This window comes from Selaginella moellendorffii, unplaced genomic scaffold (genome assembly GCF_000143415.4).
Source record: "Selaginella moellendorffii unplaced genomic scaffold, v1.0 SELMOscaffold_137, whole genome shotgun sequence".
Lineage (NCBI taxonomy): Eukaryota > Viridiplantae > Streptophyta > Lycopodiopsida > Selaginellales > Selaginellaceae > Selaginella > Selaginella moellendorffii.
In genome coordinates, this window is record NW_003314398.1 from 180,829 (window position 1) to 194,669 (window position 13,841).

The window sequence follows — 13,841 nt, forward strand, 5'->3', positions numbered from 1 at the left end:
CTTGCTACCTAGCTGAAGAACCCTAAAATCCCTGAAAGAGATCTACCACGATGCCTTGTAGAGCCCCATGAGCTCGTGGCGCCCGGCCATCTCCCGCAAGCAGATTCGCGACATTCTAAACTTGCGGTAGACCGATCGAGACCTGCCCGTGATGATGCACCGGTTCCTCACCCGCGTGATGGAGCTGTTCTTGGGCAGCGCGTTGAGCTTGCTCTCGAAATATCGGCGGACCTCGAGCGGGAGATTGCGGTCGTGCGTCATCGCCTTGTACTGCATGCGCTCGTTCTCGTGCTCCGCGACGCACAGCCGGCGCTTGAAATCCCGGATCGCCTTGTTGTTCACCATGCGGCCGATGCGCTTGAGATAGACGGGGCTCCGCTGCGACAGAAAGATCGGTGGAAATTTCGCCGCATCCTTGGCAGATTCGGCAGCAGGGGCTGGAGAATCGCTAGCTGGAGAATCACTGGCTGGAGAAGAAGCTCCTGGAGCGGGCGCTTCTCCTTCTGCGGAGCGGATGCTCGAGCTTGTGAATGGCCGCGCCGACAAGAAGGATGATCTAAGACTGCCGCCGAGCAAGGACTGGTTCCATCGCGCGCTTCTCAGGAGGAATGCCATTGTCTCTTCCCTGTCAAGAACCCTAAATCAAAAGCAAATCGCTAGCGTCCATTCATGAATGTGTCCGTTTCATCGGACGGTACAGCTTCGGGTGTGGTGCTCTCTTCGGGGATCACCGAAAAGAGCAAGAAAAATGCGCCTGTGTAGATACTTACGTGCCAGAGACTGAAACCAACAACACCATCAACAGATCTACAAAGAAAAGCTAGCTTTTTTCTTCTTACCTGTGCCAAATCCAATAGTTCCTCGCTGTTTCCTGTTTCCAGCATACTCCCGCGAATGCTACGATCATAACTCCGATTCCAACATACGCCCAGACAAACCTTTGCCGGAGCTTCTTCACGAACGCGCTCCTTTGGAGCTCCAAGCTATACAACCTGGAAAAACCATGGAAGGTTTCACACGCGCTTTAGTTTCTTGATCACGGGAGTTTCTCCTTGCTCACCTTATCAACTGCAACCGAAAGGGCTCGCATCGACGCAGCCTGTTTTGCCCCCACAGCTCCCACAACAGCCCGAGCAGAAGCACCGCCGCGCCAATTCCAATCACAAGGAGTGCGCTCCTGACACTGAACACCAAAGCCAGTTAGTTCTTAAAGTTGCTCAAACTTTGCGTCCTCTGGCACACCTTGTCCGATCTTTGTTCTTGGCAATGATGGCGGTGATGACCGCCGCAGCTACATGAAGCGTTGGTTTGGTAAGGCCAAGAACTTCCGCCAGATACAAGCACGTAAAGATCACGGCCAGGAAAGAGAGCCAGAAATCCAGGAACTGCAAGGCGAAAAGTTAGGAACTGTGAGCACATTTTTAAGCTCTTGGCTTGCCTGCAATGTGTCGTAGGACAGAGCACACCAGCCACCAGCGTCACAAGAGTGATAGATTGCACTAGAGATGCCGCTGGCCGTGTATATGAGCCACTCGGACATAGCCTATGTGACGAGCTTTTCAGCACAAAATAAATTCCTAAAGCAGATGTATCGAGCACCTTTTGACGAAGAGCCCAGAAGCTTGGAAAAGCAGCTGCTGCATTCGAGCCGACTAGAGCAGCAATCTGCAAGGATCTCGCTGAAACACACCGTTAAGATCGAAATTTATGTTGCCAAGCAAATGTAGACAAAATAGATGACAATTACCTGAAAGACTCAAGAGTTTCTCCGAGCAATCAATCCCACCGTGTGTCCGGTCGCAGTTGCAGAAGCTGTAGCCCAACATCCGGTTAATGCATCACAAGAAGAAGGATTCTACCTGTAAAAACTCAAGCGACTGGCTTCGTATCTTGTGGTGCAAGATCCATGGTGCGAGCAAGAATCCACGCAGCCATGTAGATGCACCCGGAACTTGAGAGCCGCTTCAACAGCTAGAGAATGTCTCACACCGATAGACCACAATCCTTCCGCGGGGTACGTGACGTCGAAGGAGAGAGATTTGTTGTTCTTGGATGTGTGGCGAAAGTCCCAGCTTTCAAGCGTGGGATATCCTTTAAACCGAGCATAGGCCTCTATCAAACTTGCCTCGGGAAAGTGAACCTCGAAAGACAAAACTGATCCAGCTGCACCATTTGGAACTTCCAGATTCAGATATAACCACCTCAACGTAGTATTTACAGCCTGCGCGTTTAATAACTTCCAAGAAAACCAGCCAGACTTGGTGCTAGTCTTCGTCGCTGGTAAAAAGCTTGAATCGAAAGGTGACTCGCTCGCCCTTGAAACAACTCTCTGTGAAGAAGAACTAAGATTAGTTTTCGACCATAAGAAACAAAGCTACCTCAAGCGGGATGGATGGCGAATTGCATCCAGCTCCACCGTATCCGGCCACACAATCCTGGATTCTCCAGAGTAGAGAAAAACACGAGTTTGAACCGCCTGTAGAATTGTCACCCGTCACACCTATGTACCACGCACCTTTCATAGGCGCCTCGATAACTAACTGAGTCTGATTGCCTGTAGAAACGTCACTAAGTTGAGGAAGAGCTTCATGTCTGGCAGCAAGCTTCATATCGGACACGGCAGCGTCAGTGTCGACCCTGATCTCCAAAGATGACACCAAGTCCGGAATTTGAAGAAGGAAAAATGTCCACTCACCCCGAGCAACACAGTTCCCCAACAGAGTTCTCCACGAAGAAGTGTTACCAGAAGCTTGCGATGTTCCATTGGCAATCCTCTCCACACCCGATACAGAAAACTCGCTGGAAGAGGAAGACGAGAGAACATTCACGCTCCGGTTACAGACCTCTCCTGCAAAATTGTCTTTGCAGACCGAAACTGCAACTTGCGCTTCAAAGTTATAAGTTGGTCCCCGTGAAATCTGTGAACAACGCAAGCAAGATATTGTAAACAAAAGAGAAAGACAAGCATTTATATGCTGACGCTTTTCTTACCATTGTAGACTGAGTCCGATGGGGACTTGGATCACTAAATGTTCCAATATATAATACTCCAGAAACTATCTGGAAACGTCAAAGAAACATTGTCAATGGAAGCGTAGACAGAGCGTAGAACATTACCTGTTCGTTCGTCATGTTGATGTGAACGGACTCTTGGAATAAAGCGCATTTCCCTGTCGTGGAAACATTGCGTCTCTCCCCGGCCATCTTAATCGCTACCTCGAGGCTTTCCACTGTACCAACGATAAAAAGAGAAATCTACCAAAAGCTCGAATTGATCGCTTCCTTACCAGGCCCCGATGGCAGTGGAAGGCCGCCGAATTGGAAACAAACAAGAGGTCCACTCCCCTTTTCTTGCAAAGAGACAAGGAAAAGTGGAAACTTGGCACGAAGTTCTCGGAAAAAATGCAATTTTTTCTACCTGGGACGTCCATCTCTTCTTGGTGAGGATGATAGAGAGTACGGAGAAAGACACAGGAATCTCGGCTGCAGGAGAGAGAGAGAAAAAGATGGAGAGAAAGCATTGCAAATGATCTTCGTACCTCGAAAGTAGTCCCAGCCCGAGGGCCCGATGGTCCTATCGGGATAAAAGGCCGACAATGCGATGCGCGAACTGGAATTCGAATTCGAACTGGAGCTCGCAAGAACCCTAAGAACTCCCACTCGATCAGAACTTCCAGGAGCGCCAGCGCTGATCGCCTCCGCCGCGATTCCATGCATCCCCAGAATGTAGCCGCCGGCTAGCAGCATCAACAATCGCAGCGCCATGGCCTGGCGCCTCCTCTTTCTTGCCCAGTTGCCCTCTTCTTCCCACTCTCTTCTTTCTCCCGAGCGCACAAACGAGGAGGAAGCTCCCTTGCTCCGCCACGTGGCGCACATCCGACGGTCCTCGGTCTACATTGGCGGCTCCATCCAATTTTGTCTAAGAGCGAGCCAATTTGGTACTGCTTAAGCTGTCTGTGAGAGAGAGCTTCCCTTCCTCCCATGGATCGTTTCATTAGGGTTCTAGCATTCTCCCTGGCGGCATTCGCGATCGCCGGCTACTGCCGCGATCTTCCAGTCTCGAGCACGATCGCCAGCTTTCTCAGCACCAATGGCCTCCCTGCGGGATTGTTCCCGACGGCAGGGATCGAGGTGAGCAAAAGCGAAAATTTTCCAGAATTTCCCTCTCGCTCAATCGCCGGCTTTGCTGTAGAAATTCGAGGTGCGCACGAATGGCACTTTCCTGGTGGAGCTGCGCGATGTGTGCCAGTCCAAGGAGCTGGACGAGCAGGGCCTGTTCTTCGATTCTCGAATCAGCGGGAGCTTTGGCCACGGCAAGATGTACGACATGTACGGGGTGTGGATTAGGAAGAGCTTCCACTGGCTGCCAGTCTCGAGCGTGGAGCTCGCCGATGGCACTCACGTAAGCTTCCAGGTCGGGATGTTCGAGCACAAGCTCCCGATCACCAGGTTCCAGGACGAGATCGTCTGTGACAAGCGCACCACCGGGAATTTCAAGCAAGAAAGCAACGACACTAGCTCCTTCGAGGTAAGCAAGAGCTAGAAAGATCACAAGAGCCAGAAAAATCGATCTTTGAGTCGCGAGTGTCTAACTTCCGCCTTGCAGGACTACGTCTATGGTGTCTTCCGGCGAGCCTTTGGTGGGATCTGACGACCTTGGTGGTAGAAGCTAGCGACGAGATACAGATGTTTGCTAGAATCACATAACTTGCTCCGTGTTTTGGATCTAGATTCACCAGCTGCTCGGCAACTCGAGCGGCTCTTTCTCTCTCGCCCTGGCCCCGGCAAGCGTCGAGCAGGCACATAAGCTCCACCGCGTCAGGGACGAACGGCATGGCCTCGACAACATCCTCGGCATCTCGCAGGTATCCGGCGCTGGCGAGCAAGTGCACGACGCAGCAGTAGTGCTGCTTGACGGGCTCGAGGCCAAAGTCCCCGCTCATTGAGACGAAGCAGCTCAAGCCAGCGTCGACTTTGGCTTGGTGGGAGTAAGCTATGAGAACCGGGACGAAGCAGATCTTGGTTGGCAGTGCGACCATCTTCATCCGATGGAACATCGCTACAACTTTGCAGCTGGAATCGCCGCCGTTGCAGCAGTGTGAGCTGATGATCCCGCTCCACGATGAAGCTCCGTGCTCCGGCATTTGCGAGAAGATCCTCTCCGCGCCTTCCAAGTCGCCGTTTTGCGAGTGTGCTGCCATGATGCAATTCCATGAAACTGTATCGTGGAAGGCCATTCTGTGAAACAGGATCTTAGATTCTTCGAGGTGTCCATTTGAGGCATATGCCCATACGAGGGTGGTAGCGGAGAAGAGATCCTTGTGAGGCAACGAATCAAACACCCTCTTTGTCTCGTCCAGATGCCCAAACTGGGCATAGGCCGCCAACAGCGAGTTAAACGAGCAGTCATCCCACTCGGGCATTTCATCAAACAAACACTTAGCTTCCTCAAAATGCCCATTTTGTGCATAGCCCACCAACATCGTGTTCCAAGTCACGAGATTCTTTTCCACCATATTGTCCACCATTGCAATTGCCCGACTAAGACACCCATTGTCAAAAAACGCGGCTATGACTGCGTTTGTTGACGCTAAATCCTTGTGTGGCATGCTCTGGAAGACGTCAAACGCTTGTTTGATATGCCCGTTTCGGGCATACGAAGAAAGCATACACGTCCACGAAATTAAATCTCGACTTGGCATCCTATCAAACGTATCCTTCGCAAAATCTACAAAACCGTACTCCCCGTACATGGAGATCATCTGCGTCCACGACACCACATTGGGCCACGGCATGGATTCAAACAAAGATTTGGCCTGGAAGACATGCCCAATCTGGGCATAGCCGCCCAGCATGACATTCCACGTCAGCGTGTCCCAAGCCGGCATGTCGTGGAACAACCGACCAGCCCTGTCAATGTCGCCGGCGGAGACACACCCGGCCAGCATGGCATTCCACGTTGCCATGCTGGTTTCTGGCATCTCCCTGTGGATATACCTTGCGTTGCTTAGATGCCCTTTCGTGGCATATGCTGTGAGGATCGCCGTCCAGCTTACTGTGTTCCATTGTGGCATAGCATCAAACGCACGCTTTGCGCTTGTGACGAGCCCTGTTTTGCAATACCCACCCAGCATAGTGTTGTAAGATATCAAGTTTCTATGGGGCATGGCAGCGAAGATCTTCTCGGCCTCTTTGATCTCTCCATTCCCGGCGTACGCAGCTAGCATTGCATTCCAGGCGACGAGATCCCACTCGGGCATTCCATCGAATGTGTGCTTGGATCCGCGAGAATCTCCATCGGCAGCAAATGCGGCGATCATCGACGTCCAGGTCTCAAGATCCCGCAGTGGAGCTGCGTGAAACAACGAAACAAATCTTTGTAGATCCTCACCGTGGGTGTATGCCGCGAACAGAGCATTCCAGGATGCCAGATCTCTCTCCGGCATCTCGTGGAAGATCTCCTCGGCCTTCGCGGCATGCCCCGCCCGGGCAAATGCCGCGATCATCGCGTTCCAGGCGATGGAATCCCTCTCGGGCATTTGCAAGAAGAGCTCCTCCGCATCCTCGATTCGCCCCCTCTCGGCAAGCGCGCACACCATGGCTGTCCACGACACAAGATTCTTGCAGGGCATCGACACAAACACGGCTTGCGCGCCATCGAGATCCCCGTGCCGAGCGTAGGCGCGCATCATCAGCACCCACGAGAAGGCATCCTTGCAGGGCATGGCGTCGAAGATCGCTCGCGCCTCGCGCACGCTCCCGCAGCGCCCATACATCTCGATGATCTTGTTGGGCACGAAGGTGTCAGTGGCGGCGGCCGTGGCGAGCTCCTGGAATGCGGCGTGGAGCTCCCTGGCCCTGGAGAGATCGTTGCAGCTCTGGATCAAGCCCACGCACTGAGCTCGATCGAGCATAGGATAGCAAGCGTGCTCTGATCATGACAAAGAAAACCACGTCTTCCGAGGCATAGAAAGAAAGAAATCCCTTGATCCAATTCAATTCAAGGAGAATATAATTGTTTAAAGGAGAATGGGAGAACACACTCTTGTCATACCCCCTTCACGGGAGGGGTCTTCGATGGAGGCCTATACCCCTCGGCATTTCGGATAGCCACGGTAAATCGGCTCTCCACCTTCCGGATGACAATTGAGAGTACAATCAAAATCACAACTTGAAGAGCGTATTGCCAAACCCGTTGCATTGTGTTCGTGCGTGATCTTTTCTCATGTGCATGATCAAAACATATATACCAAACAGCAGCTTGACTAAAAGTCTCGTGTCCTACAAAGTCGTGCTTCACTTTTGACTGTTCGAACGAGGTCAAACTGGAGTTTGTTTAGCAGCTTCCAGGGCTCCCTTGTGACAATTTTCACGTTTTAAAGGAGCCAATGCTTACAATGCGATCTTACGGCAAAGAACGATTCAAAGAGAATAACATGTTTTGGAGATAAAAAGAACAAGAACCAACACATAAAGCATTATTGTCATGGGCTCATCTTGGCAGGGGTTTGTAGATTTCGAATTAGACTCCTGGCTCTCGACCTTCTGAATGACAAATGAAAATGCTATAATCACGACAAGAGCGTATTGCTTCCAATGTTTGCTTGCATTATTCTTTCTTGTATGGTCAAAACATGTATACAAGAGTAGAACAGCTTGCCTGGAAGTCTCTTGTTCTACAAATTCGTGCTTCACTTTGACTTTTCTTCTTTCAGTCATGAGGTCAAACTGGAGTACATTCAGTGGCTTCCACCTTGTCACAGATTTCCACATATTTAAAGGAGCCCATGCTCACATTCAGACTAGAAATGGCTCCAATGGATGTTTTCTGTCTTGGAATATCGCAGGGCTCCTGCTTGTGTGGGGCTGTGATGGATTCGATTTAGATCTCATTGAATATCCCAGGGTATAGCTATATGCCATTATCATATGGGTAAAAAAAAATTTCCAAAAGGGTAATTAATAAAGGGTAATTAATGATTCCTTTAAGGGCTTTTCCTATGGGGTGTTTGTTGTAGGAGAGAATGATTGGCATTCCCCCATCTGCAGGCAAGTTGAGAGTTTGAGTTGTGAGGTAGTAGGGTAGTATAGCCACAGCTAAGGAGCAACTCAACTAGCCCAACATAGTTTTGCTATAATTTTGTGAAATAGAGCTAGGTGCAATGAAAGGAGTGCTGAGACAAGCAAGGCATAAGAAGTGAGCATTAGGAGAGTGCAAGCAAGTTAGTGAGTGTATATTTTTAGTATTGATGAATTAATCTTCAATTTTTTCTTTTAAGTTAAGCTATGTCAGACTACCTTGGAGTTTAAAGTGTGGAGCTCACTGCAATGTGCTAATGATTCAACCAATTGAGTGAGCTTACTCATGAGGCTCACAAGTGGTGTAAACCTCTTCAAATGTAATAATAAACATGGTTCTTGTTCAAGATCTTGTGCGTGTTGATAAACTTTATGAAACTAAATTGCAAAAGGATCCATTCTTTAAAGCATGACAATAACAGCAATGCAAAAATGCTAAAGAAAAAAATCCTCCCACAATACATTCAAGTACTTGTGCTCCAATGTAACTTTGATTAGCTCTTGAAAGTGCATAGGAAACAACCAACTAACTTCAAGGTATCCCAAATGAAGAAAGTGTTTGCAAAGGTGGTGAAGGACAAAATAATAGTATATAAAGTCAAGTCGTCAACACCACTTTAGAATGAATGAAAAATGAAAAGGATAATAAAATAACAAAACATGATAGAGATGTTAGGACTTTGGGTGGAGCTTACTTTTCTTCTCAAGAATTTTGAAATTCTCTAATTTATAATTAGTTTATTTGCAATTTGTAGATATATCACCCCCTTGACAACAAAACACATATTGCATTTACATGTGCTAAAGAAAAATATGCCACCTGAAGTATCTCTCTACTACATTCTACTAACATATTTATATAGTAATTTAAATAAAATATAAATTATATTAATTTAACAAAATTTGTTTGGAAAAATGATTCTATTTACTCCATGATAAATTTACTAGTTGGATTCTACAAAAAGATCTTGTGGCATCTTCAAGTTGTCCCATGTCATGCCCATGCAAAACGGAATAGCTACTAAATGCAAGGGATTCAAGAAAGCATAATCAACAAAAAGAGAATGAGGCATCACTCCCTTTCTCTCGCTACTAATAACCTATAATTTTCATAAAAAAATTAAAATTTTAAAGAAATTTCAATTAAAAATAATACTTAATAGAAGAATTTAAAATCATATGATAATACCCAATAGAAAATATTCCAATCCCACTAATAGAGATCTTCATGTTGTTCATTTAAATTAATATTTTATTTATAATTTATAAACCATATTTATAATTCATAAACTTTCCTAAAAACTTTCTAATATTCCATTAAAAAACTCAATCATTGGAAAAATATATTATTTAAAAACCTTTTCTTTCTTGCAGATAAGATAAATTCTTTGAAAAGGATGGGAAAACAAATCTTTTATAAGTGTATCCTATAGGAAAAATTAATTTTCTAAAAGGAAGTTCATTCTTTTTAATTTTTTTATGGGAATTTAACTTATAAAAAACTTATTTCCAACCTTTTGGAAATAATTTTTTCCCAAAGGGAAACATACTTTAAAGGGATTACATATTGTTAAATTTACCCATATCAAAGGTTTGATATAGACAATTGTTATCCATTATTAAACAATGTAGATTATATATCTAAAGTTCAATGTGTGCAAGATCCATCCAATGGAAACATAAAAAACTCATACAAATTCATACAAAAATTGGACCACATAAACCATTGTACCAGATAAAAGGCTACATGGGTGCTGGGTTGCAAATTGATTGCCACATCTATTACCAAAACACAGCTTACACAGTTTTTAACGAAATGCCACACAATGATATCATTTCAAATTGGTTACTTGCTGTGCATGTCCAGGATTTAGATTTTTTAAGCAGTTTCGAGAATCTTGGAAGCTTTTCTGTTTGATGCTGGAGTTCCATCAATGGGCATATTCTTGAAGCTGAGAGCATCTGTTTGGGCGTTCATAAGTGTCCATAACATTCAATGCTAGCACAACATTGTTTCCTTGCCCTTGGCATAATCTTTCACGCAATGACCTTTTCCCTTGTAACTCATTACTTTCGAGTTTGGCAACAGCCAGACACGAGGGACCTGGTATCTTACAATGCGAGCTATTGGGATATTCTCTACAATGCCAGAAAATGACCACTATCTCGTACGCCGCGACCAGAGCATTCTTTCTCCGGCATCTTGTGGAAAATCTCCTCCGCCTTTGTGGCATCATCATGCGAACACCGTATTCCAGGCGATGGAGTCCCTCTCGGGCGAGCTCCTCCGCTTTCCACGACACAAGGCACACACGGCTTGCGCGCTGTCGAGATTCCCATGAGGAGCGTAGGCGCGCACCATCAGCACCCGCGAACTTTGGGGGCGGCCGTGGCGAGCTCCTGGAATGCGTCGTGGAGCTCCTGACCCTGGAGAGATCGTTGCAGCTCTGGATCAAGCCCACGCATTGACCTCACGTGCTCTAATCATGACAAAGAATTATATACTATGTCCTTGGGATTTGTAGAATCCTTGATAGAAGTATGTGTTGTCAGGAGAAAAAAACATAGAATTTGAAAGAAATCAGAAGAAGAAAGGAAGAACAAAATTGTCATTCTTGTCATGGCATCATCTCGGGAGGGGACCTCCTTGGGGGCCTAAAATCCTGATCAGATCGGCCAGGCGGTCCGACTCTCTGGCTCTCGGTCGTCTGGATGCCAATTGATAATACAATGAAAATCACAACAAGAGCATATCGCCAAACCCATTGCATCGTCTTCCTGCATTACTTTTTCTTGTATGATCAAAATATATATACAGAAGAGGCACTGAAAGTCTCGCGATCTACAAAGTTGTGTTTCACTCTGACTTTAATACTTTTAGTCAAAATTTTCGTCTTGATCGAATGAGGTCAAACTGGAGTTCATCCAGCAGCTTCCAGGGCTCCCATTCTCAGCGATGACAAGAAGAAATCCTCTTCTTCCGCGAGGAAATTTCCCTGGGATGGAGGTACTGCTGATAATCTTGCAAAACATGCGGATGGGCGACTGTCCCTGGCATGGATGCGGCAATGGATGAAACTGCAATGCTGCTGTGGAATCTAGTTTCCTGGACTTCAATGCTTGTTTGTCATGCACGAAACAAGAAGTTGGTAGAAGCTTGGAATCTTTTCCACTTAATGGATGCCTGAGAGGGACCTCATTTGCTGGAGCTCCATGTTTTCTGCTTATACCATCCATGGGCAAATACTTGAAGCCGAGAGCATCTGTTTCCAGATGCCCCTCACGAACTTGGTCTTGCGGACAGCTCTTCTTAGCATAAAACTAACCTGGCTGGACTTCGATGCTCTTGGCATATTCCCAACACGGGCATATTGACTTGGCCATTGGAATCTTTCACGTGATGCCACAATCCAACCTCTTCTCTTGTAACTCGTTCCTGTTGGCAGTTTAGTCTAGTGGTGACGTGGTGATGGCGAAACAAGTATTCGACAACATGCCCAAGTGGGACTTGGTATCTTACAATGCCCTTATTGCAGCATATGCTCAAAACGGGCATCTGATATTTCCTATTGGGATATTCTCTACCATGCCGTCACTTCTTTTACTTGTGTGCTAGCAGCATACGCGGATGCTGGGGAATCTAGAAGAAGCTGAGCGGATCTTTACTAGAATACCGGTGGGATGTTGTGGCGTGTGTTGCTATGTTGTCCGCATATGCCAGTTCGTGGCATCTGGAAGATACTAACGCTTGTTTGAGTCGATGTTGCGAAGGAATCTGGTTTCACAATTATCACAGCATATGCCCAGTATGGACATATTGAAGAATCTAAGAGCATGTTTGAAAATATGCCGGAGAGGAATCTGGTGGCATGGAATGCCATGCTTGTAGCATATGCCCAGCTAGGATACGCTGACATGTCACGCCACCTTTTCCAGCAGATCCCTCAACGGGATGTCATATCTTGGAACTCCCTTCTCTTTGCGCATGCCAGCATAGGGAACGTTCCATGCACTGAAAAGATGTTTGCTCGCCTTCCAGAAGAGAACCTCACGTCTTGGAATGCCTGGATATCGGCGCTGTGCCACAACGGCTACATGGCGAAGGCCTTCGATGCGCTAGCAGGCTCCGGCTGTGCCGTCTCCCCGACGGGACGAGCTTCGTTACAATGCTCGTAGCGTGCAAGCACGAAGGCAAGCTACGTGCCGGGAGATCTTTCTTCGTTTCCATGGGAATGGACTATGGCTTGCAGTTCCAGAGGCAGCACTACTGCTGTATCGTCGGTCTTCTGGCGAGGGGTGGCTATTTGGAGGACGCGGAGGACCTGATCGCCAACATGCCTTTTGTGCCCGAGCCCAGGGAGTGGCTATGCCTCCTCGGATCTTGCCGCTCGCACAGAGATGTAGATCGAGGAGCACACCGTCAGCGAAGCGCTATGGATTGAACTCGTTGGCATCTTCACCCCACACTTCCTTGTCGTGGAGGATAGAGAGTATCGGCACGAGAACGCCGGTTCCCTCAAGTTTCCCAGCTTCGTGTCCTCCATGGCCGTACGGACCAAGAACACGGCCGGTGGATACAGCCGCAGTGTCTCGTTGAGCACCATTCCCACCTGGAAGGAAACGAGAACAGTGAGAACGAGAGGAGAACTTCCAAACTTCCAGGCTGTAGAGGAGACTTCCAAACTTCCGGTTTGTGGCGAGCAGCATCATCGCCCAAGTTATGGTTTCATGGTAAAGCCCACGTCACCAGTCAAACAGCGACTTGGCGCCCTCCACGTGGCCGCTGTCCACGCTGCCAGCATGGCATTCCATGTCACCAGGTGGCGCTCCGGCATTTTGGCAAACAGGTCCTCGAGGTCGCCGCCCTGCGACATCGCCGCGATCAGCGCCGTGCAGTCCACGAGGGGCATCGCGCGGAATATCCGCGTCGCGGTCGCGTGGTCCCTGCCGCCGCGATCACTGTCGCCGACGACACCACGTCCCGCGTGGGCATCCGACGATAGAGATCCGCTGCCGCGTCAATCTGCAACACGCTGCGTTCATCGTGGTCCACGACGTGAGGTTTTTCTCTGGAATGGATTCGAACACGTGACACGCCTCTGCTAGCACGGTGTTTTTCTGGGGTATGCTATCAAAAAACGCTTTTGCTTGATCTACTACGTGGCCTTGTGTGTATGCTCTGATCATCGCAGTGAAAGACACAACGTCCCACTCGGGCATATCATCAAACAGTAGCTTCGCTTGATCGAAACCGCCACCCTCGGCATAAGTAGATATCATGCAGTTACGCAAGATCAAATCCCTCTCGGGCATCTCGTCAAACATCAGCCGAGCGCCACGCAAATTCCCGGACTGGACACGCGCTTTCGCCTTCGCGGGTGTATGCCGCGAGCAGAGCATTACAGGATGCCAGATCTCTCTCCGGCATCTCGTGGACGACCTCCTCGACCTTCGCGGCATTCCCCGCGCGGGCAAATGCCGCGATCATTGCGTTCCAGGCGATGGAATCCCTCTCGGGCATTTGCAAGAAGAGCTCCTCCGCATCCTCGATTCGCCCCCTCTCGGCAAGCGCGCACACCATGGATGTCCACGACACAAGATTCTTGCAGGGCATCGACACAAACACGGCTTGCGCGCCATCGAGATTCCCGTGCCGAGTGTAGGCGCGCATCATCAGCACCCACAAGAAGGCATCCTTGCAGCGCATGGCGTCGAAGATTGCTCGCGCCTCGCGCCCATACATCTCGAAGATCTTGTTGGGC

The 13,841-nt window shown here is 48.4% G+C and overlaps 3 protein-coding genes across 3 annotated transcripts; all 3 read right to left on the reverse strand.

The window, feature by feature from the left end:
• Positions 1-21: 21 nt before the first annotated feature.
• Positions 22-689, reverse strand: LOC9629464 (ribosomal protein S14, mitochondrial). Its single transcript, XM_002992533.2, has one exon. The coding sequence runs from the start codon at positions 613-615 to the stop codon at positions 43-45; it is 573 nt and encodes a 190-aa protein (XP_002992579.2). The 5' UTR covers positions 616-689; the 3' UTR covers positions 22-42.
• Positions 643-4,131, reverse strand: LOC112343154. Its single transcript, XM_024666203.1, has 14 exons — positions 3,540-4,131; positions 3,419-3,483; positions 3,288-3,345; positions 3,118-3,230; positions 2,992-3,060; positions 2,379-2,918; positions 1,860-2,329; positions 1,748-1,812; positions 1,600-1,679; positions 1,439-1,543; positions 1,243-1,385; positions 1,061-1,183; positions 840-992; positions 643-780 (listed from the first exon to the last, which is right to left on the reverse strand). The coding sequence occupies exons 1-14, from the start codon at positions 3,874-3,876 to the stop codon at positions 657-659; spliced, it is 2,445 nt and encodes an 814-aa protein (XP_024521971.1). The 5' UTR covers positions 3,877-4,131; the 3' UTR covers positions 643-656.
• On the reverse strand, positions 4,082-7,201 carry LOC112343167 (pentatricopeptide repeat-containing protein At1g09410, mitochondrial-like). Its single transcript, XM_024666230.1, has 4 exons — positions 7,055-7,201; positions 6,597-6,878; positions 4,685-6,467; positions 4,082-4,539 (listed from the first exon to the last, which is right to left on the reverse strand). The coding sequence occupies exons 1-4, from the start codon at positions 7,199-7,201 to the stop codon at positions 4,082-4,084; spliced, it is 2,670 nt and encodes an 889-aa protein (XP_024521998.1).
• Between the last annotated feature and the right edge of the window lie 6,640 nt (positions 7,202-13,841).

Excerpts from the sequence above, each read along its gene's own strand:
- LOC9629464 (XM_002992533.2), bottom strand. The coding sequence starts at position 615 with ATGGCATTCCTCCTGAGAAGCGCGCGATGGAACCAGTCCTTGCTCGGC.
- LOC112343154 (XM_024666203.1), bottom strand. The coding sequence starts at position 3,876 with ATGTGCGCCACGTGGCGGAGCAAGGGAGCTTCCTCCTCGTTTGTGCGC. Across the intron at positions 1,680-1,747 it reads GAAACTCTTGAGTCTTTCAG|CGAGATCCTTGCAGATTGCT; the intron begins GTAATTGTCATC and ends GGTGTGTTTCAG. Across the intron at positions 1,386-1,438 it reads TGTCCTACGACACATTGCAG|TTCCTGGATTTCTGGCTCTC; the intron begins GCAAGCCAAGAG and ends TTCGCCTTGCAG.
- LOC112343167 (XM_024666230.1), bottom strand. The coding sequence starts at position 7,201 with ATGCAACGGGTTTGGCAATACGCTCTTCAAGTTGTGATTTTGATTGTA. Across the intron at positions 6,879-7,054 it reads AGACCCCTCCCGTGAAGGGG|AGCTGCAACGATCTCTCCAG; the intron begins GTATGACAAGAG and ends GGCTTGATCCAG. Across the intron at positions 6,468-6,596 it reads TTGTGTCGTGGACAGCCATG|GCCGAGGAGATCTTCCACGA; the intron begins GTGTGCGCGCTT and ends CATGCCGCGAAG.